The 24,611-nt window shown below is 39.8% G+C and overlaps 1 protein-coding gene across 2 annotated transcripts in view; it reads left to right on the top strand.

Annotated features, from left to right (window-relative positions):
- POLA1 (DNA polymerase alpha 1, catalytic subunit) overlaps window positions 1-24,611 on the top strand; it is a 303,690-nt gene that overhangs the window by 178,877 nt on the left and 100,202 nt on the right. For both annotated transcript variants that reach the window (XM_044234364.1, XM_044234365.1), the window contains one exon: window positions 17,174-17,290. In XM_044234364.1, the coding sequence (XP_044090299.1) occupies window positions 17,174-17,290 (117 nt within the window). The remainder of the gene's footprint in view (window positions 1-17,173; window positions 17,291-24,611) is intronic.

Below are 24,611 nucleotides of genomic sequence, written 5' to 3'. Positions count from 1 at the left end.
TAATTTACAGGAAAATTCCTACAAATAAGATGACCTATGGCCAGTTGTTAAAATTTTTAGGACTTTACGGTCATTAACATATTTTGATGCTTCCCTGATTTTGATGGAGGCATTATAGAAAGTCCAGAAGTAGACCTAAAAGTTACATTGAATATTTTATAAAGGGGTAGTTTGTATCAGTAGGGAGTAGTCATCTGGGGGAAAAATACAGTTGGATTTCTTCCTTACTCCCTATACTAAGATAAATTCCAGAAGGGTCAAAACTTAGAAAATGAAACTAACATGAAGAGACATTTTTCCAAAGAAGACATCCAGATGGCCAAAAGACACATGAAAAGATGTTCATCATCACTTACCATCAGGGAAATGCAAATCAAAACTACGGTGAGAGGGGCACCTGGGTGGCTCAGTCACGTTGGCGTCCGACCTTTGATTTTGGCTCAAGTCATGATCTTGAGGTCGTAGAATAGAGCACCACATCAGGCTCCATGGTCAGTGCAGGGTCTGCTTCAGATTCTCTTTTCCCTCTCCCTCCCCCTCTGCCCCTCTCCCCACTCCTGCTTGCTCTGTCTCAAATAAAAAGGGATGCCTGGGTGGTTCAATTGGTTGAGTGTCTGACTCTTGGTTTTGTGCATGTCATGCTCTCAGGATCGTGAGATCAAGCCCCGTGTCGGGCTCTGCCCTGAATGGGGAGTCAGCTTGAGGATTCTCTCTCCTTCACTCTCTGCCTGTTCCCCACTCTCTCTTTCTAAAATAAATAAGTCTTCAAATATATATAGGTAGATAAGTCTTTTTTTTAAAAGCACAGTGAGATACCACCTCACATCTGTGACAGTGGCTAAAATCCACATACAAGAAACAACAGGTATTGGTGAGGATGTGGAGAAAAAAGAACACTCATGCACTGTTGGTGGGAAGGCAAACTGGTGCAGCCATTATGGAAAACAGTATGGAGGTTCCTCACAAAGTTAAAAAATAGAACTCACCTACAATCCAGAAATCACAGTCCTGGGTACAAGAACACTAATTCAGAAGGGTACATGCACCCCTATGTTTATAGCATCATATAGTACCATTGATTGATGGATGGATAAAGAGGATGTGCCGCTTATATACAATGGAATATTATTCAGCCATGAAAAAGAATGAAATCTTGCCATTTGCAACAATATGGATGGAGCTAGAGAGTATAATGCTAAGCAAAATAAGTTAACCAGAGGAAGACAAATACCATATGATTTCACACATATTTAAGAAAGCAAGCAAGCAAAGGAGAAAAGACAAACCAAGAAACAAGCTTTTAATTATAGAGAACAAAGTAGTGGTTACCAGAGGAGAAGGGGAAGGGGTGATGGAGATTAAGGAGGGAACTCCTTATGACGAGCACGAGGTGATGTATGGAAGTGTTAAATCACTATATGGTTCACCTAAAACTAATACAACACTGTATGTTAACTAACTGGAATTAAAATGAAAACTTAAAAAAGAAAATGAAATTGTAGGGGTGCCTGGCTGGCTCAGACAGTGGAATGTGGGTCTTTTGATCTCAGGGTTGTGAGTTCAAGTCCTACATTAGGTGTAGTGATTACTTAAAATGAAATCTTTAAAAAAAATGAAAGTATGAAAGTGATAGATATTTTTAATGATCATGGATTTGGGAAGACTTCTTGAAACAATTCAGATTTCAAGAAGAGAAACTATTGGTAAATTTGACTACAAATGAAAATTTCTACAAATTAGAGATACACACGTACATAAAATACTGTAAAGCAAAAAGAGAAATGATGAATTGGGGAAAGTATTTGCAACCCATATAGCAAATAGAAGCCCAATTTCTTTTAGATAAAAAGTGCTCTTGCAAATCAATGAGAAGAAGACCAACAACCTAGTAGAAAAATAGGTAAAGGACATGAACAGGCAGTTAGCTTATAGAAACAGAAATGTAAGCAACTTATACACACAGGTAAAGATAATTAAGTTCAGAAGCCTGAATGAATACCACTTTTCACCTACCAGAATGACAAAGATCAAAATTTAAATAGTTGTGCAGGTAGAGGTGTGAGGAAAGGAATACTCACGTATACCATTGATGAGTGTGAAAACTAGTATGCTTTCTTTAGACCACAACTGGGTGATATCTGTCAATATTTGAAATGAAATGCCATCTGGTTTAGCAGTTCCAGTTTGAGTATCTCTCCTTATAGATGTACTTACTTGCACGTGTTGTCAAAGCTAATGTAGGGATATTCCTTGTAGCATTGTCGATAATAGTGGGAGACTGAAAACAACCTAATTGTTGATCAGAAGAAGATTCATTGAGTTATTACAATCATATGATAGAATTCTGTGCAGCCATTAAAAATAATATCACAAGTCTATATGTACCTATAGTGTGTCATTTCCTCTACTTCTAAGCAGAACAGGTTTAAGAAGGATGTATATGATAATTCTCTATTTTTTAAAAGGTTTATTGGGGCGCCTGGGTGGCTCAGTGGGTTGAAGCCTCTGCCTCGGCTCAAATCATGATCCCAGGGTCCTGGGATCAAGCCCCGCGTTGGGCTCTCTGCTCAGCGGGGAGCCTGCTTCGCCCCCTTCCCCCACCTGCCTCGCTGCCTACTTGTGATCTCTGTCTGTCAAATAAATAAATAAAATCTTTTTAAAAAGATTTATTTATTTTGGAATAGTGCGGTGGGTTGGGGGATGGGAGGGGTAGAGTCTCAAGTGGACTCCACACTGAGCATGGAACCCAAAACAGGGCTCAGTCTCATGACCCTTAGATCACAGCCTGAGCCAAAACCAAGAGTCAGACACCTAACTGACTGCACCACGCAGGTGCCCCTCTACTTTTTTATAAAGAAGGAGAGAGGGGCACTTGGCTGGCTCAGTAGAGCACGTAACTCTTGATCTCAGGGTCAAGAGTTCAAGCCCCATGTTGGGTGTAGAGATTACTTAATACAGATTATTTTAAAAATGAACCAAGAAAAGAAAAACATAGAAGGAGAGAGTGTTGTTCATAATATAACAAGCATTTTTACTTAACTCATTATTATCAAATATTGTTTTATCTATAATGAATGTTAAAAATTATATACTTTATATTTTTTGGACCAAGTCTTTGAAATTTATCTTTATATTTTACACTGGCAGCACATTTCAATTTGGACTAGCCACATTTCAACTACTCAAGAAGTACATACAGCTACTGGCTCCTGCATTAAACAAATTAGGTGTAGAGAGTAAAGGGTGCTGGGCTAGAAGTTCAAAGACCCGTGTGGCCCAAAGCCAATTGCTGTGACAGTATTTGCTCTTTCCTGGGCCTTATGTTCCTCAGATAGAATATGAAGGATTAGACTACAGCTCTACAGTCCCTTCCCAACTTTAAAATTTAGGGTTCAATTATATTGTTTCATATTACTTACCAAAGTCAAAAATGTACTTGTGTTTTCTTTCAGAGACCCTCTTTTCACGAGCACTCCTAAAATTCTGTGTTTGTAATCTAGGGACTATGTTGTTATTGCTAGAATAAGATTCTTTGTTTATTGGTTTCTTTAACAGAAAAATGTTACTCAGCTGCATACATGATGTAAGCCAAGTAGGAATTGGTCAGTTCTTTTAAAAGAATTAAGCCAGGTTTGAGAGTTTGCTAATTCTAATGCTGTATAGAGAGCTTGCAGAGAGTAAAAAGAGTCACTTCAAGAGTATCTAAAGAAAGAGTAACTATTGAAGGAGAAAATTGAGAGACAAAGGGTTTTCTTTTTTTCTGTGGGTTTTTTTGTGTGTATCATTTATTCATTTATTTTTATGAACATATAATGTACTATTTGTTGGAGACAAGTTTTTAAGGTACAATTCCATTTATAAAATTCATTTTTCGGAAGATAACAGCTGGTAGTTGTCTTTGAACAAGAGAGAAGGAGAACAATACGGACACAAGATCTGAACCACGACTACAGAATTAGAATCACTGGGGAGCTTTGTTAAATTCCCAGTGGCCATTCTATACCCCAGAACAGTGGTTTTCAAAGCATGGTGCCCAGAGTATCAATATCACCTGGAACTTGTTAGAAATGCAAAATTTCAGGCCTTATTCTGAGACCTAGTGAATTGGGTGCCCAGCAGTGTGTTGTAACACCCCCCTGGTGAATCCCATGTATAGTCAGAGTTGAGAATTCTAGAGCAGGAAAGTTTACAGGACAGAAACCGCAGGTGGCTTTCATATTGAGTGCCAGCTTTCATCCTGTATCAGCCATGGGGATGGAGTTAGAGAGCAGCGCAGTCTGCCTGCTAGGTATTTGCCATTCCTGATTTGGGAATTGGGGTAATTTATTGGCATTATAGGTGGTTGGATGGATTATAGGATGTTCCATTTCACAAACAGAAGTCAAGAAGTGTTTTATCCAGTCAGCTAAAAAGAAAAAAAAAGGAGAAAAGGGGATAAAACAGGAAAAAGAAAAGGAAAAAGCAAACAAACATTGGAACAGAAGCCACAAAAAGTTGGGCAGGATGGACTAGTATACTGGGTGAAATGTTATAAGTGAGGAAATTCGGGCTAGATTACAAAATATTTCATTTATATGTAAGGGTTTCTTAAAGAAGTTCAAGTGTCATGAGAATTTTAGGCCCACTTTATGATCTGTCATCAGTTCTGTTTGATCAAAAAGTACTGAAGGGCTTGTTCAACCCTTTATCATTTGGCATTAGAGGATACATTTCCACTTAACATTTAGACTTTTGATAGGATGCACTTAATACCGGTTCAGTAAATTCAGAATGAACTAAACCATAAAATAAATATATTTTCCAAGCGTAAAGAGGTTGTCACTGACTGAGAAGGAGTTAATGTGTCACATTCTTTTGATTTCTACTCCTCGGGAGAAATCACAGCATCTGTAATTTCGGAGGTATATTCTGAAGAATGTTATATTGTGATTTCTCTAAGCTAAATCTGAGAGATCTGTCTGGGAGTTTGCAGTCCTGACAAAATAAGAATGGACCCATTATAGGATCGGGTTCATTTGATTTTTCAAAAGTTAGGGGAAATACGCAGATCATTTCAGAGACTCTTTCTGCTCTGCCTTCTTGTGAGGCAGATGAAGGAAAGCAGGCTGGGCTGTTGCGAGGGTTGGGAGCTAATTTTTTTCAGATCTCGGCAGGACAACTTCTACAAGCCCTTTCTGTGTGTATTTTCCTTTTCTCCTCCCAAAATACTACATTTTACCCGGGAAAGCCAATTTCGATAATTTCCGAAAAGCTAGGCATTATAGCAGAATTTGTTCCTCTTAGGAAAAAACCTCTCCTTCGCTATTGCGGTTAGAACCTGCCTTTCATACCTGAGTAAAAATAAGTCTGATACAACTTTTCTAATCATCACATTTACTATAGAAAAGATGATAATGCTAATGAGACCATGGTTATCTACTAAAAATATGATTTCGATTTTTTTGTATTAATTTCGGAGTGTTTGGCTTGTTTTGTGAACTGGGGTCTCGTATAAAATGGTTTTCAGCACACTGGTGATAATTGTTGAACATCTTCCTCAGATAACAAACATGCATTTCCACAGCTTTTTGGACAGAACCACAGTTAATAATTTATTTACAGGAAAAAGGTGTGGTTTTTAAAAATTATTAGTTTCTCATCTTATGTTCTGGCATTTACATTATGAAACTTCATCTCAGTGTATAGACTTACCTTGTGTTTCCAAAAGGAAAGAAGTGGCTTTTCTGCAAAGCTAAACAGTTTTGACTTTATTGTCTGCTACGAAACAGCTGCTGATACCAGAAAAATGCCGTCTCATCATTGGACCTGGGGTGTCCAAAAGAAGCAGGAAAAAAATGACTGTAGCTCCCTGTCTGCCCTGGCCCTCTTCTCTTTTCTCTCCGTTTTCAGTTTTCATTGCCGTGAAGAGCAGGAGAACAATATTCTGCAATTAAGGATTCCATTAAGTTGAAGAAAAGAGCAAATGGGGGATGTTTGTTCTCCAAGCTGAAAAAATTTGTCTGGGGTGGGGGGGTTGGATAGTGGTAGTGGTATAGAGAGAGGTGGGTGGAGAGACGAAGTCAGGGCTGTTTGTTGAATATACTGTTAAGGACTGTTACCATCCTAATTAATCAAGTTAGAAATTACAGCTGTAGTCGGTTTCCCCCCAATTCTTGTTATCAATTTTCTTCTCTTTTGAGACAAAGCAAATATAAATTTTGTGTTCATTTGTCATTCGTTCTTTGACTTCAGCATCTCTGAAAATAACAATGTAGCACAAAAGCCCAGTATTTACCTAGTTGTAATGTGGGTTGCCATGGTGTTTTGCAAATTATTGCAATTATGTTCACCATGCGAGTCGCCCTTGGTAACTGGCGAAAAAACTGATAATCCTGTTTTGAACAAAAGGTCAAATTGCTGAATAGAAAGTCTTGATTAACTAAAAGATGTACAAAGTGGAATTATTTCCTACCATTCAGAAATAGTTCTTGATCGGGTTTGGGGGAGGGGGTGAGTAAGTACATCTGATTACTGAAGTACAAAGCATTGAAAGGATGTTGTCTTGAGCCTTTCATGTAGTCTTAATGGTGGCTTTTTTGTCAAATTTACCCATTTGCCGCATTGAAAGAGGCAGCTGCATTTAAGCTGGAGAGACGGTGCTTTTTCAAGAGTTCAGTGCAAGGAAAGTTCTCAGCAGTATCTGCAGTTTACTAGTAGCCCCTGGTCTATTAAAACTGATGTGCCGCATTTGAGCCCATTGCTCTCAGTACTTGTGAACCCCTCTGGCTGATGATCTAATAAAGTGCTCTTACTGGACAATCTCTGATCAGCTACTTAGAAAGAAGCTTGGGGGAGGGGCAGGAGGGACACCCTCACAGGCAGTCAGACTTGGTGTAGGCCAGAAGAGTCTCGAGCGAGTGGCCAAACCGAAAGGTTTGTCCTGATGATAATCGGTGCTAAGCTGTGATCACAATTTTTCTTCTGGAAGGAAATCTTAATTTTATTCAAAGTTGAATAAGAAAAGATTAGGCATGTCTTTTTGAAATTCAAAAATCCATCTTTGTGGATTTGTTTCTTAAATTATAGGCATCCATAAAATACATGATCCTATGTTTATGTAAAACCAAAATTTTCCCAGGTTACAGCCAAAGGTCAAATGGATTTTATCTCTTCTGTATCTGGCAGAGTATCTGGGGGAGTGAATTTCGAAGGCAGGGGGTCTCTTCCTTCTTAATGGCCACCTGAAAAATCAGTTCTCAAAACTTTTGAGAGTGTGTGAAAGTGGCATGAAAGCAAAGCAAACCTTAACAAGTTTGTGGGTTTACATTCTACGTCACCTAGCAACCCCCTGGCTCGGCCAGATCTCTTGTCCACCCTTAGTTCTGTTTGCAGACTATTCAAACGGCCCTTCGAAACCATGAAAGATATTCAGTTTCATTAGTACCATTCTCAAGGAGAAAATAATTAAAGTTAAATGAACAAACATTGCCTGGTGATGGTTTGAACTCCATTCTGATTTTAAGATCTCCTTTGAGGCACTTGCATAGATAGTTCAGTTTTAACGTTTGTTGTTCACTACCCAAAGGCATATCACATTAAACTGTACCAATAAATTACTGGCCTGCTAACAAACAAATAATAAAAATTACTTTTAGCTAGACTTCAGCAAAGAAAAGAAACTCTGCTAATAATAAGGTTCTAGGCATGCCCACCTGATTGAATTTTTTTAATTTGATTCCTACCCTGGACATCTGAGTTGATCCGTATGTATGTTGAATAAAAGGCAAGGGAGGGGGTGTGGGGAACAAAGCCCCTCTGTTTAAAACGGATTTATTACCTACCTTCAGATATCCAACATCGTAAAGAAAAGTATTCAAATCATATTCCATAGAAGGCTGTGTGCATTTTAATGAATGGCTCGATTTAATAAATGATTCTACTGCTACTAATACATGCCCTGCCACTTTCCACTTGGGAACAGCTATGTGCTTAAGTCGACCTATTTTTAAAATTTCTGACTTAGTAAAAAAAATTTTTTTAAAGAAAGACATTTTAGGGCCTCCTGGTTGGCTCAGTCATCAAATGTCTGCCTTTGGCTCAGGTCGTGATCCCAGGGTTCTGGGATCGAGCCCCACATCAGGGCTCCCTGCTCAGCGGGAAGCCTGCTTCTCCCTCTCCCACTCCCCCTGCTTGTGTTCCCTCTCTCACTGTGTCTCTGTCAAACAAACGAATAAAATCTTTAAAAGAAGGAAAAGAAAAAGCATTTTTTCATGTGCCCTTTTTTTCCCTCATAAGCACGTTTGCTGAAAATTCATCTTGGTAACAACCAAGCATCTGTGATAGAGTTCAAAATATTTTTCACATGTATTAGTGATTCGATTGTATTGAATGCTCTTGGCAAAACTGTCTCTTCCTTCATTAGTAACAGCTTTCTAATTATAAAAACAACATATGCTTGTTGTAGAAAATTAAGAAACTACGGAAACAGAAGAAACCACCTACAGATAACCGGTGATGACATTTTAGGGTAGTTCCTTCCAGTCTTTTTTTTTTTTTTTTTTTTCCTATGTACACACTGATGAAACTAAGGCTTGAGTTTACTTTTGAGGTTTTATTTGTTAGTATGTGTTCATAGCAAAGGTGAGGGTTTTTCATCATTGAAGAGTTGAGAGTCAGGAGTGGTCGCACAAGTCATGAACAGTTTTCCTGAGAGGCTTCATCGATAAAGTATTCATACAAGCGGCAGAGTAGCCATTTGGCCATCTCATTCTACGTGATTCTTTCTTCCTTTTCCTTGTTGAAATGTCTATATGCCTTCACTGACACTTCCACTTATAACCATTCATGTTGGAAAGTCACAGTTGGAATAGAACATCCCCAAGTCACTTGTAGCTTCACATAGCGGAAAAAAACTCTTTTATGAAAAGATTTGTAATACAATAGAGATTAATGGAATGTGGAGAGAAAAATGCTTTCAGTGTCTCACATAAAGTAAAAGCAGGGCAGCTTGGCGATCTTGTATTCTTACTATTTGTATTTTGTTAGATCTCTAACATCCACAGTACGTGGCTGGGTTGCATGAGCTCTTTGTGCTTTGTTGACAGTTGACAGACAAAGCAAAATTATTCCTGAAGCAAGGTACTGTGTACTTAGTTGTGACCTATTATAGCCTACGAATGTAGCTTGCTTTTGAGTTGGATGAATAGGGAGAGTATTTTATAGAATAGGCTTGAATATACTGAGAGATTTTAGCTGCCCATACAGAAAGATACATGTCCTCCATTGAACTTTTTCCCCCCAAAACGTAATTTTCCTTATAAAATGATTTTAAGTATATTTTCCCCGGTTGCTTGCTTGGTGACAATTTTAACTGTTCCAGTATTGTCCTACAGTGGTAAAATAAAATTGCTGGTAATTGTTGGCTTTCTCTGCTCACAGTATAGCAGGAGGAGATGGCTTGCATGGGTCTCTTTAATGTACCTCAGAGACATCTTCTGACGTTCAACCTCTGATTGCAAATTAAAATAACAAGGCTGAGTATTGGATTTGATGTGAGGCAAAGCAGAACAACTTGCTAATTTATCATGTAATATACAATTGCTGAGGTTGGAATTTGTCCACTTGTGGTGCTATTCTGTGTGTTTAAATGAGGACCACTGTTTGCATCTAACCTATCATAACAGTTTGGGAGTGCTCCATTATCCTTTCAGCAAACTGATGGCAGAGTCTGGTCCTCACACAAATGATAAGATCAATAAGTTTCAAATAACTTGGATGAAATGACATGTGACTGTTGATTTAAAGAGATCTCTTACTTTAAAAATCAATTTTGGTAATATTTAAAATTCTTAACATTGACTGACAAGGCACTTTCTTTCCACTTCTCTTTTGGTTGATAATTTTGTTAAAAATATTTTTGTATTAACTTCAGTGAATAGTTAGTTTATATATGTGTATTTCCTGATTTGCTCTTTCATCTCCTACCCTGGCACCTCTCTGAGACTTAATAATCACTCTTTGACAGGCCAGCATGCTGCAGTGTAGAAGATTTAACTTTAAAAGCAAAATTATGTTCCTGTTAAAACTTCCCCTGGAGATCTTAGGAAAATTTTCTCCCAGTTTTGGGTGCAAATGTGGGTCAGAAAGCAATTTGTTTTTTGATATTTCTGGAAATCCCAAATCACAACATGTCATTCTTCAAAAGCAGCTGTGGGCCCATACTGTGCACTGTCTGTAAGACCCATTTTACACTGGGGATAATTCTATGACAGAAAAATGTGACTGCAAGGGAACCCCCAGAACATTTATAAATGGTTTTGGGTAAAAAGAGTGTCTGGTGTGCTCAGAGTGCATATCGTTTGGGGAAAGAAGCAGTTAATGGCCATTACAGGAAAATAGTAATGATGTGGTGAACTCTGTAAGAACGCACGAATGCGGGCAGACCTCGCCCTGTGCTGCTGTCCCCGCACTCCTGGAGAGCCATTACAGTTTAAACTAAATCATACGTCAGCACACTATTGTGGTGTGTTGTGTCTTCAAAATCTCTGAGTCCCAAAATAGAGCAAAGACCCCTTCCTCTTCCTTCACCATCCATTCTGTCATCTGTAACCTCAAATCTAGTACGGTTTTGTCAGGAGGAACATGGAAGGGCCGCTTCTATTGACTACGTAGCTCTATTATTTTACATTCAAATTGCAAAGCACCCTTACCTAATCTTACCAGTTATCCATCATCATAGCTCTCCATATTGGGTAACAGCAGATGGGAAACTGACCAGGCTCTTTTCTGGTTGGAATAGTGCATCTTTAACAGTGTCTTGTTGCCTGTAGCCGAGCACTGATGTTCCCCAGTAATGCAGATGTGTGTAGGGTAGGGATAATATCTTACATTTAATGAACAGTGTTGTGGGCTCTGAGCAACCTTATTAGGGTAAATGTTATTAGCTCTTGTTTTGTAGATGAGGAAACTGAAGCTCAGAGGAAAAGTTAGTGACTTAACTTTTGTTAAGTTAAAAAGTTAGTGACATAACTAGTGAAATTACCGTTTAATAAATGGGTGGGGCAAAGCCACATTTACATGCAGTTTTTTATAACCTTGTTTCTGTATTCTTCATTGAGTGTGAACCTTTGTGCTAGAGACTGGGGAGGGCACTACCAGATCCAAAGTGGTCATCGTCATCCCCCAGGCCTGACCTTCCAGGTAGGGAGGTAAAATAAGATTATTCAGGAGCAGTGCACAGCATTGTATGCTTGGTGGCAGTGGGCTAGAGGGAGAAGTCCCTGGAGAGTGGGGAGGTTTCGCAGGAGGGGAGTGGAAATGGCCCTCCCATGGAATGGCCATGTTAGGCAAAAATTCTACAGCATTAGCCAAGACAAGGAGTTGGCAATAGGCAAGATATATTGAGGACAGTGAGAAAACTAATCCAGTGGGGGCAGAGAGTTTGTGTAAGAGAAAAGGGGGATGGAATGAGGGTGGAAAGATTTGAAAGCCATACCAAAGCATGCATTCTCTAAGGAAGGTTTACCACAGGGAGTGAAGGGGCCTTGGGAAGCTACACTTGGCAAGTCTTTACAGAGAGAATGGAGCTGGGGAAACCAGGCAGGAGGCTGTTGGGAAGCTACACTTGGCAAGTCTTTACAGAGAGAATGGAGCTGGGGAAACCAGGCAGGAGGCTGTTGGGAAGCTACACTTGGCAAGTCTTTACAGAGAGAATGGAGCTGGGGAAACCAGGCAGGAGGCTGTTAAGGTAGATCAACTTTGAGGTCTGGGCTTTGGTGAAGTAGATGACAGTGGGACTGCAAGGCCAGTGGACAACTTGGGTGACCGACTGGAAGTGGGAGGAGAAGGACCCACAATCTATTTGATTCAAGATGGTCTCAAGTATGAGAACTGGGCATTTTTCTTTCTCCTGGGAATTTTAAACCCTTATTATTTCCTATAAACTAGCTCCTCTATTATTTTATTGCTTCTGTTCATTCATTTATTCAAAAGATTTTTTTGTGGGCCACATTTCCAGGTCTGGATGATTTCTATGTATGATCCTTCTAAAAATACAAAAGTATACAAGTGGGTAGGTTTGTGTTTAAGGTGCACCTACCAGGAACGCCTCAGTTACAAGTGGAAATCGATCCCTTTTTAGCATGTGCAGACAGAAACCATTTTAGTTGAGACCTCAGAAATATAATTTAGCAATCAGAACCAATCAGCATTTGACACAATTTCGTACACAATGATTTCAAGGAATTAGTGATGCTGCAACTAAGGTTAACAGGTGATGGATCTTTGCGTATTTTGGTAAAGGTTTATTTTGTTTTGGCCAGGCTGGCTTCACCTCTTTTGAACCCTCTACTTATAAATGTGATTAAGGTAGACATCTGTCATATAATGACTTCATTCCTGTTGGTTGTGACAGTTTGGCATTTACATGTGGTGTTGCATAATAAAATGACATATTTGGATGTCACATATCCTTAGAGTGGTTCTGGTTTTTTTTTAAAAAAAAAAAAACCCAGCCCTTCTTATAGGTTGGACTTCCAAAGAACTACACTTTATTAATTTATTTTGCTGTTAATTTGGCAATGTAACTTTGGGCTATACGTTATTGCCCAACACGGGAAATGAAAATAAGCTTAGTTTTATCTTTGTGAGTGGATTTATTCAGTGCTTATATGTGCAACTAAGATTGGCCCCATCATGGAATATTTTTAAAGACTTGGCATATTTAATTTTAACAATGCAGATGTTTCTTGAAAGGTAGATTTGGCTTAGTCCATTACTATTTGTTGGGGGAACAAAGGGTTAACTGAAGTGTACTTGGCAAAATCAAATGGAACCAAAGCATAAATTGAATATGATTAGGGTATTTCCCTCACAGAAGAGTTTTGTTTAAAATACACCATGACCAAAAGCTTAATTATCAAAGTAAAACAAGAGGAATCAAGAGTTACAGGCTTCTGATATTGTGTTTCAGCCCTTCGTTCCCTTCACACAGTTATCAGCATGTGTAATTTCCATGCATAATAGCACTAGTTATTGTTGTCATTTGTAAAGGGAGATTAACAGATAGTAAGTACAAACAAACCCAAATAAGTACTGAATAGAAAGGTGACAAAGAAGAAAAGACCTCCTTAATGTTAATTATAACTGGTAGGAAGTCTAGACAAATTATATTATCTGTTTTCTATATGATTTGAAAGGACATTTAGTTAGTAACTCTGTCAGAGATAGAGTTAGGTGTTTGCTTTAGAAACAGGTGAGGTGACAATTTAGCATCTCCTTGGTTGGCAGCTTGCTAGTGAGTCATGAAGTTGTAGTAAATTGATGGAATCAAGTTTCCAAAGCACCTGAAGGGTAGTTGAGCTTTGCGAAGGGTGTATTTGAAAAAATTAAAGAATAATTTTAATTTGCAGGTTATATCCCAGTAATTAAAAATGTATTGTCTTGGGGCACCTGTGTGGCTCAGTGGGTTAAAGCCTCTGCCTTCGGCTCAGGTCATGATCTCAGGGTCCTGGGATCGAGCCCCTCATTGGGCTCTCTGCTCAGCGGGGAGCCTGCTTCCCCCACCCCCCACCCCTCCCGCCTGCCTTTCTACCTACTTGTGATCTCTTTCTCTCTGTGTCAAATAAATAAATAAAATCCTTTAAAAAAATTATTGTCTCAAAATATGCAGGTTGTTGCCTATCTGATTGCTTTTTAAAACTTTTGTTTAGAATTGAATTACAGTTGAGGTTGGCATCCTTACCTGATAGCTATTCCAAAGTGTGTGTAAAGCCTCAGATAGCAACTTAGGGTAGCAAAGCCAAAGGAACGATCAAGGAGTAGTCCAGTCTTCCACGTCTCATACATAGTTTGCTTGAATTCTACTGTTTTCTTTACTAATATGCCTAAATGGGTACTTCTGGAAAGAACTAGTTTCACTGTTAGTATTCATAGGCTGCATTGAAAATGTAATACCTGCTGGGGTCAGTACCACTCTCTCCCTCTGTATCCCCCATGCCTAGGACAGGCTAAACCAAAGTGTCTGGTTTCCTTAATTCTGAGGGGCCATAGATTGTGAACTGCACTCTTGACCTAACAGTGCTTTAGAAGGAAACAAATACGTTATTAAATGTACATATCAATTGTAAATACATCTGGGTTTCTGAAATATCAAAATGTGAATTGAAATCATGTCCTCGGGGTGCCTGGGTGGCTCAGTGGGTTAAGGCCTCTGCCTTCGGCTCAGGTCATGATCTCAGGGTCCTGGGATAGAGCACCGCATTGGGCTCTCTGCTCAGCAGGGAGCCTGCTTCCTCCTCCTCTCTGCCTGCCTCTCCACCTACTTGTAATCTCTGTCAAATAAATAAATTAATTAATTGAAAAAAAATCATGTCCTCGAGTCAGGAAAATGTAGTTATAGGCCTGATGATTTAGAACAGAGTTGCCTGTGACCCAGAACCACTGATTGCTTCTTCTAGTTTGTGTTCTGCTGTGGTGGTGGTGTTTTGTCTTGGGTAGGAGCCACATGACTCCAACCCTTTTCCGTCTCGTTTGGCATTTATACTTGGTATTATACAACTTGGTTCGTAAGGCCAAACCTTACTGAATTACTTTTAGTCTTTGTGTGTGTGAATCTTTCTTATTTAGGTTGTCATTTCCTGAAACTCTGTCTCTGGGGTTTCTTTGGCTACTGCACACACATTTAATGTAATTCTGGGCATATATTAAAGGTTTCATAAGGAGTCCTTGAGATGCTCTATCTGAAAAGCTTAATTTTTAAAATAGTTCAGCGTATTGATTGAAGATAGGAATGAAGTCCACTGTGAATGTATTGACGAGGTGAATTTTATAATCTTTAAATGTATTATATTTTCTTTTAGTCAAAAACTTTTACAGTCTACATTCTCTGGCTGTGAAAGCCATAAATGGAGCTGGAAGAACTGATTTTTGGTGCTCTCTCTTGAGTCTGGTTGTAGTTTCTTCCAAGAAGAGCCTATTCTGAGGACTGAGGTCACACAGCACAACAATGAGTGGGGACATCCTGCAGATTTGGAGTAAAGCCATGCAGCAATGTTAATAAGTGGCAAATGAAAGTCCCCAATGTAATTAAGCAGCATTTGTGTATATACTGCTCTGAGCTAGGGGGAAGAGACCAAGGAGCTGCTCCACTGAGAAACAGAGAACAGGGTTAAACACGCCATTGATTCTTTCCTTAATCACATCTCACATAGCTCTCTGGCTTTCATTCTTTTGCGTGTGTCCTACTCTCTGCCTAAGTGGTCTTTTCTGCTTTCTCCACCTGCCAAACTTCTGCTCACTCTTCAAGACCATTTCAGAAGTTCTGCTTCCCCACATACTCCCAAGACCCAAAGACAGCTAAGTCCCTCTTTGCAGCTGCCTAGGTGGGAGCACGATGCAGTAGGGAATACACCCTGTACCCCAGCACTTCAGCCTACTTTGCTTAGCCTTATTGTGCCTAATACATGCAGCACTAAACCCATAAACTCTGGTGCCTTCATAAGAACACCTGAGCTTTGGGGTGCCCGGGTGGCTCAATTCGTTAGGCATCCAACTCTTGGTTTCAGCTCAGGTCATGATCAGGGTTGTGAGATCGAACCCCATGTCAGACTCCATGTTCAGCAGGGAGTCTACTTAGTATTCTCTCTCTCCCTCTGCCCCCCCACCCACATGCTCATGTGCATGTGCTCTCTAAATACATGTACACATATATACATACATGCATGCATACATACATACATAAAATCTTTTTTTGAAGAAGAATACCTGAGCTTTGCTCCACCCCATTCGTGCAGTTTTGTATCCCTTTTGGAGCAGGTATGTTTTATAGCAAACATGACACTGATTTAAGATAATAGGCATGTTGTTATCACATCTCTATGAGAAAATTCAAACAAGAGCAGCAGGGAGGGTAACTGAAGAAGGAAAGTGAGAAGAGAGTCTAAAGGCCAGAGAAGTGGGCAATGACTGTTTCAGAAGTGGGAAAAGAGTGGTCGGTTGAAATTGTCCTTGAAAACATTGTAGCAAGTTTTATGCCTCCAGATTATGTGTGTAGAAGAATCTGTCTTAATTTTAAATAATTGCTTCCTTTAAATGTTTCTTATATGCTGAGTATAGCTCTAAGTGTGCTAAACGTATTGCATCATTACAACCTGCAAATACCGTTGTTGGGCCTATTTTACAGAGAAGGAAGCTGAGCACTGCAGTTAAGTCACTAGCTAGTAGTCATTCAGCTATTGGGAAAGCCATTCATTTCTACATGGTATACTCTTTTTAGGATTTATATATTTATTTTAGGGAGCATGCATAAGTAGCGGGGAGGGGCACACAGAGAAGGAGAAGCGGACTTCCCGCTGAGCAGGGAGCCCGACGTGGGGCTCCATCCCAGGATCCCGGGATCGTGAGCTGAGCCGAAGGCAGACGCTTAACCAGCTGAGCCACCAAGGCGCCCCACATGGTATACTCTTGACTTTGATAATGGTCTTTATCAATGACTGAAAACCCATCTGTGTGTAATCATATAAGCTTTTACTGGAAGGTTTTGCTGTATGCGTGCCAGGGAGTCTGTTTTAAGAAGGGAAGACTAGGGGCGCCTGGGTGGCTCAGTGGTTTAAGCCTCTGCCTTCAGCTCACGTCATGGTCTCGGGGTCCTGGGATCGAGCCCCACGTCGGGCTCTCTGCTCAGCAGGGAGCCTGCTTCCCCCTTCTCTCTCTCTGCCTGCCTCTCTGCCTACTTGTGATCTCTATCAAATAAATAAATAAATAATCTATTAAAAAATCATTAAAAAAAAAGAAGGGAAGACTATCTTACGTGATCTTTTTTTTAATATGAAGAGTTTTCTAACTGTTAAGGTCAGGGCATAGATCAAAGTGACATGTCAGAGAAGAATGATAAGGAACTATTTCAGATCTCTAAGGAAAGTTTGAGCTAAATGAGTCCATCTTGATAATGAAAGGGATTTTATTTTATTTGCTTAAAGATTTATTTGTTTATTTGAGAGAGAGAGAGAAGCAGATTCCCTGCTCAATACAGTGCCTGACACAGGCTCGATCTTACCACCTTGTGCTCATGACCTGAGCCAAAAGCGAGAGTCGAATGCCTAACCGACTGAGCCGCGCAGGTGCCCTGAAAGGGGTTTTTGTGTGTATTTGTCTGATGGTGGTAATAAAACTGAAATGTTCTCTTTCTTCTCTCAAGGGCTGGTTGATTTGTGAGGAGCCAACCTGTCGAAATCGAACTCGGCGCCTTCCCCTCCAGTTCTCCCAAAATGGGCCTCTTTGCCAAGTCTGCATGAAAGCTACACTTCGGCCAGAGGTAATAGTCACATGATGCTAAAGAACTGTTTAGAAGGGAGTGGGGGTCTGTATTTTCCCATCCCTTGGCTCTGAGAGGTAGATATTTGATATTTGCCCTCTGGAAACACCCTACTACGTGTATTTTTTTTTTTTAAAAAAACTCAGACTTCAAAAAGGTAAATACTTTATTTTTTCACATCATGAATAACACTACTGACTAATGTTAAAAGAGAAACTGACTAGTTCTCATAGAAATTACTCTGGTTTCTTTGGTTGCCACTTCATAATTACACAGAAGGAACTGCTTTTATAGAAACTTGTCCTCGGACTAGGTCAGAACCCCTTCTGTAAGGGCCACAAAACCTTCCAAACCTATGCCCTAAAGGATTTATTATGTTTGTGTGGGATTCCATTGTTTCCAAGGGATGGCATATCCAGCTTTTTCTCTACCTGAGCACGTACACCTGAGGGAGGAGGCCCGCTATCATTAGTGACTTCAAAGTAGGGAGCACATAGTCTGGAAACACCTTCCTGGTATTGGCTTTCCTTGTGTTGTACCCTTGGAGCATCATCAGCCCAAGCAGCATTCCTCACACCTTGAGGAGAGAAGTGTTTGAAGGTCTCCCTTGCAAAGAGGGTTTTGTGATCGGTACATCTAGCAAAGTCTGGGCTAGCCAGAGTTAAACAAGCTTATTGCAGATTGTCTGAGAGCTGTAAAATGATAATATGCAATCAACCTCTCCAGTACAGGACTGTAATGTGCCTTGCTTTACAAATGTGTCCGGCCCAAGGATTTATAAGGATTTTGGTGAGAAGAAAATAGGAATAAGGAAACTGTTATTTACTTTTTTTTTTTTTTTAATGCTAAGGCAGTGTTCTATTATCAAGTCTTCAGGTCTTTTCACTGAAAAGGGTTGGTATACAGGCTAGTTTTAGGAAAATATTTTAAAGTTCTAATGGCTCCTTATTTGAAGATAACTGGTCATTTTACAGAATTTAGTGAGGAGTCTTAAACTACAAATGGCTACTACCATTGTGTATTCTCTTGTTGTTTTGCATAGCCATATGTATTTTTTAAAAGATTTTATGTATTTATTTGAGAGAGAGAGAGAGTGAGATTGAGAGAGAGAGCACACCAGCAGAGAGGAGAGGCAGAGGGAGAGGGAGAAGCCGACTTCCTGCTGAGCAGGGAGCCATATGTGGGCCTTGATCCCAGGAGCCCCAGATCACGACCTGATCCAAAGGCGAAACTTAACTGACTGAGGCACCCAGGTGCCCTGCCATATGTATTTTTTCAGTCATGATGAAGGTATGCTTCTGTATCATGTTTATCTTTTGTCAAGTGTCTGTCTGTGTTGCTACATCATTTTCAGTACCAAAACCAAATTTAACATTTTCTCTTGTTGGACATTTTAGGCTACTTTTACTGTCTCTTTATTAGAAAATTATAATGACTGTTCTCCTGCTTATATTATTTTTTATTGTTATTTGAAATATTTCTTGATAAATTCTTCTTGACAATGCATATCAAAATTCCTAAATACAATATGGTCATGAATCATATTGCTACATTGCTTTCTTAATGGGTTTTCCCAACTTAAACGGTAGCCAGCACTTGATGCATGTACCAGTTTTACCACTGTCTTTGCACCATTTGGATATTATCATTATTTTTAGCTAATTTAGTAAGTATAAAATGGTCCTTGCCTTATTTTGTATATCTTTGATAGTTAGTTGGGTAGTATATAGTTTTTTTTAAGATTTTATTTATTTATTTGACAGAGAAAGAGATCACAGGTAGGCAGAGAGGAAGACAGAGAGAGCGGGGGGACACAGGCTCCCCACTGAGCAGAGAACCTGACGTGGGGCTCGATCCCAGGACCCTGAGATCATGACCTGAGCCACCCAGATGCCCCTATAGTTTTTTTTTTAACAAAAATATGGAACACATAGTGAGAATTAGGTATTGTACTAAATTGGTCTCATCCCAACACTCGGATTAGCAAGTATAGGAAGAGAACAAAAGTGTATGTATCTAGTGTGACTCATCACTCCACTTGTAGACTCGAGAAGAATCACCCGACTTCATGAACCGATGCTGCCTTTGAGACTTCTTAAACATCTAGCTCATGAAGTCAAGTTTAGTGAAGATTGAATTACTTCTTAGAAAGTCAGTGAGTTTTATGATGATTCCACTGTTGGTGAGAGAAAGTAAAAGGAGACTGGATAGCTAATAGATTGGTAGCCCTCCAGTAAATGTTGATGATGATATCAGTAGTGGTTCAATAAATTAGGTCATCATTTGTCATTTAGTACCTTTTTTTTTTTTAATGAGTGAGCCACCACAGGCATTTCGAAGTACTTTTCCCCCATTCATATCTTGGTCCTCAAAATGGTAACATTTTTTTTTAAGATTTTTATTTATTTATTTGAGAGAGACACAGTGAGAAAGAGCGTGAGCGAGGAGAAGGTCAGAGGGAGAAGCAGACTCCCCATGGAGCTGGGAGCCTGATGTGGGACTCGATCCCGGGACTCCGGGATCATGACCCGAGCCGAAGGCAGTCGTCCAACCAACTGAGCCACCCAGGCGTCCCAAAATGGTAACATTTTAAGCAGACTTTTACCAAGGTTATCAGCCACTCTTGACAGGGAGGAGCTTTCATAGTGCAGGGTCATATTGCTTGGGTTGCACTGCTGCTCTGAACATGACCTTTTGGGGTAACTGGAGGCTCAGAGCATCCTGGTTGGTGATACTGCCTGTATTGTCAAGGGACCTTGACAGTAGGTCTGAACCCACTCTTCTGCAGTCTTGTTTGGATGCTAGTGATGAGTTGGGCATTGCTTGATTCTGTGTATGAGGTTCCTGGGCTTTCCTAGTAAGAGGGAAATGGCACCTGTCCAGAGACCATTCCAAAGAAGCTCCAGAATCAGTGGTAGAATTGACAGGATCATTGTAATTACTATAGGGTTTTCTCAAGTGTCTGTTTTTCAGGATTATGCTTATCTGATCCTTAAGTTATAGGGTGCTGTGCCTCAATCATACATTACTTTCATTTAATAATTGTTTATTGAACACCTACTACATTGTAGGCAGTGTGGGGCTGGTGCAAACCAATGAACAGGACATTTACTTATTTATAAAGGTAGTTTCACATTACATAAATTATATAAAATTGATATCTGTGGGCAAGAATAGACATTTGCAAATACCTGTTTGGACAGAAGCATCAGACCTTCCCAATGCTTGCCTAGTGGGGGCTTTAGATACATTGTTCAAGTTTGATGGTAAAGCACTTGCCTCTTATCATGCCAGTCTCATCCTTACATAATAAATCTCCCCTTATTTAGTTCTTGGTTGCATTTGGCTTGAGTACTTTCCAGGATTAACTTGGGGTATGAAAGTTAGCTCTTCTTCTGACTCCTGTTGCCAGAGTCATTAAAAAGCTGGGACAGTTTCGTTCCCAGGGTTTTAGATGTGTCCATCTTCTCAGATACCTTTAGGGAGAAAAAAATAAGTTAAGTTTTTTCATGTTCACAGGAATTTAACAGTATTCAAATTGCTGATTATTTAAAAATACATTCTCTGAGTGTTCTCTGTTACATAGGAAGTGCACATAAATGCAAGAATTCAAGCTTCAATATATACATGCGTTCCTAAATAAGTAGAACCTTTTTTTACACTGGAAGTAGAAACAGGACTTTCCCAAGTTAGAAAATAAATATTTTAATATCTCATTATTTCAAGGACCTGGTTTTTACTTCTTACAGTGGCCATAATCTGTCTGGCTGTGAGGTGAACCGATAGGGGATTCTGTGTTCTGTAATTCACCAAAACGAAAGGGTTAGTTTGTTTTGTTTAGTTTGCACTATAGAACTAAGATTTTGAGCTAAATTAAACTTCTGCTCACTAACACTTCTGTTCTCGATACAGAGGTGAGAAAGCATCTACATGTGACTCCCTGGGCTGTGGCAGAAATCACTGAGGAAGTCTCATAGCCCCTGGGCTAGAGCACTGTGGTGGATGCCTTCATCCTGTGTATTCAGCTAAATTTCTGGAAGGCCACTTATAAAGAAAGCAGTAGAAGGACTCCTAGTTCTACTTTGGGATACTTTTAGTGTTTCTCACATGATCCTCAGTTGTAAAATTGTGAAAATCCTTTATAATGGAATGTGTGTACCATACAGGACTTCTTCAGAGAAGAAGAAGGGGTAATATTGAATTTGTGGTCATTGTATGTTAGTTTCAAAATGGTTGCAGCTGAAGTGTTGATTTGGTAAGTCAATTAGGGACAGTGAGAATATTGCCAGGCTACCTGAGAAAAAGTGTCTTGTTTCTGCATAAGATGAAAGCATGAAAATAATTGTGGTCTCTTAGGGCAGTAATTATGAGTTGTGCAGGCAGAGAACCTTGGAACTGTGATAGAAAGTCTTAAGTATCTGTACCTAGTCACTGGTTACCGTCCAGGAGTTAGTGGATTTTTACCGTGAAGGGTCTTTTGGACTTGTCCATTGTAATTTTGGTGTGCCTGTTTGTTGATGTAGAGTTTGTTAAACTTAGACTCGTAACCATGAAGCAGACGATAGCTTTCTTTTTCAATTGAGTTTTTCATTTTTATTAAGGTGAAATCCACATAACGAAATCAACCATTTTAAAGTGAATAATGGAGTGGCACTTAGTACATTCACAAATGTTGTAAGACCACTACTTCTATCTAGTTCCAAAACATTTCATCACCCCAGAAGAAAACCCTGTGCCTTTTAAGCCATTGTATCCCATTCCTCCCCTTCTCCCAGTCCCTGGGAACCACTGATCTGCTTTACATCTCTGTGGATTTCCTTATTCTGGATATTTCATATACGTGGAAACATATTATATGTGACCTTTGGTGTCTGGTGTCTTTGACCTACCATGTTTCTGAGGTTCATCTGTGTTACAACCTCTATCAGTACTTTATTCTTTTATAAGACTGAAGTAATAGTCTATTAAATAGCTATACTGCAGTCTGCTTGTCTGTTCATCTATCTGTGGACATTTGGGTTGCTTCTTTCAATATACTTTGAATTTTATTAATTTCATTAGCTGGATAGATCTTACATTTGGCTTAAATATGTTACATTTATAATATAATGTTAGTAAGATACTATTAATATCTTACATTTGGCTCACTTGTTGGCCCTAGTTGAGCTGAATGGTACTACACAAAGCTAGGCTGATCCCTTCCTCTGTTCAGTAAGTACTTGCTCAGCACCAACTCTGCCTGCTCTGAGAACCTTTGAAATACATGAAGGTAGCTATCTTCATGAGCCTTCTCCTCCTTGGCCCAGTTTCCTAGATCTTCAACCATTTCTGTAGTGCTCTGCTTTCAGAGTGATCATCCCAGTCTAGAGTTTGTGTCCCAGTAAAGTGAGGAGCCCAAAACAGCACGCAGCCCTTCGAGTGCTCTTGCTAGCACTAGTCTGGAGCAGAATAAACCTGTCGTTGCTTACTTTTCTAGGTAGTAAATTCCTATGAAGTCTACTTAGGGATGCATTAACTTTCCTAGCATCCATATTCACAGTGTTGACTCATTTTGAACATCCCATCTACTAAGATGCATAATGTTTTTGCACTTGCAACTGCTAAGCCATGGCATACCAGATTTCCTGAGATCCATGTGGTTTTTTTAGATCTCTCTGTAAGGCTCCATTAGTAGTGTGTTAGTTTCCTAAGTCCACTGTAACAACGTACCACAAGCTAGGTGGCCTAAAACAAGAGAAATGTATTGTTTGACCATTCTAAAATCTAAAGAGAACTTGGAAATCCAGGGGACAGCCTGGCTCTTTCTCCTCCTGAAAACTTTGCCTCCTCTAGCTTCTAGTAATCTTTGGCATTCTTTGGCCTATAAATGCATCACTGCAGTCTCTGCTTAATAGTCATGTGGCCATCTTGTCCCTCTGTAGCTCCGTCTCTCTTCTTCCTAGAACTTCACCAGGCATATTGGATTGGGGCCTATGCTAATCCAGTATGACCTCACCTTCATTTGATTTTTCTCTGCCAAGACCCTATTTCCAAATAGGACTTCAGTATAACTTTTTAGGGACACAGTTCAACTCATAAGATGGGAATTATACTGAGCTTGGGGAAATGGAAACCAAAAGTAACAGTAGCTTAACCAGAACAAACATTTAATTCACTAAGAAACTTAAATTTTTTCTTACACGACAAATCCAGGTGTGGGCTGTCCCAAGATTGCAGTGGCGGCTCTCTAGTGTCATCAGGTGCCCAGGGGCCTCTGCCCTTCTGTGTCACCAGGCTTTTACTGTCAAGCTGCACACGTTCCTTCAAGCCATCACGGGCCACAAGACAGAGAAGAGGTTGAAGTGTCAAAAAGGTGCACCTCCCATCCAAGTCAGTTCTTTGAGTGGCCTTTCCAGAAGTCTCACCCAGTGTTCATGCTTGCATTTTGGGAGCCAGAAACTAGTCGCATGGAGATAATAGCTTATTTTGTTACCAAAGAAGAGTAGACTGGATATTGGAAGCCAACCAGCAGTCTCTGTGACTGAGACCTTCCAGTGAACCCTGTGAAATGTTGTCTTTCTGAGGCCAGCCCATCACCATCCCATTATGAGTCTTTAGATCCTGATTCTGCTGTGCACCCAGCATTTTGGCTCCTACAGATCTGATGTGGAGATTAGTCTTCCCTATTTTATCTTCTCCAAAATATTGACTAAAATGTTGTCGTGTGTTTTTGCACATACCAACGGATAGATGCCTTTGTCCAGGTGGACACTGCTCCATTTTAATCAGCACGCTTTGTGTAGCATTGTTCTACCAGTTGCTAATTATCTTGGCTTTTGACTTATCGTTCTCCACAAGGGCTCTCTCCCAAGGAGAAAACCGCAACATCACTGATCAGAAGCTAATGGTCTCATGGGTTTGTAACTATTTTGGCCCCTGGAATAAGAAATCATGGGGTCTTTCTCCTTTGACAGTCTGGTATTTTAAGCAGAATATTTAAGAATGTGATTGCTTTTACTCATTCTCTACCAGAAGCCATGTGCTTAAGGAGAAGAATCCTTTAATTTCTGAAAATACGCTTCTGTTGGTTGGCCAGGAGAGAGTAGTGTAAGACTCCATGTGATGACCCTGGCCAAAGAGTCTTCAGTAATTTGGGAACCACAAGATAGGCCCATAATAATAAATCATGGAATGTGATGTGATTCGTTGATAATTATTAACTAATTAGTGGACCTAAAAGAAATGGGGGGTGACCTAATAGTGAAAATTATGTACGGAGTTTCTAATCACCATAGTGGAAAAACAGAAAATCACAAAGAAACTGGGAGGCACAGGCCCTGCT

Source organism: Neovison vison, chromosome X, assembly GCF_020171115.1.
Source record: "Neovison vison isolate M4711 chromosome X, ASM_NN_V1, whole genome shotgun sequence".
Taxonomy (NCBI): Eukaryota; Metazoa; Chordata; class Mammalia; order Carnivora; family Mustelidae; genus Neogale; species Neogale vison.
Note: the sequence above shows the minus strand (reverse complement) of the source record. Positions and strands in the feature narration are given on the sequence as shown.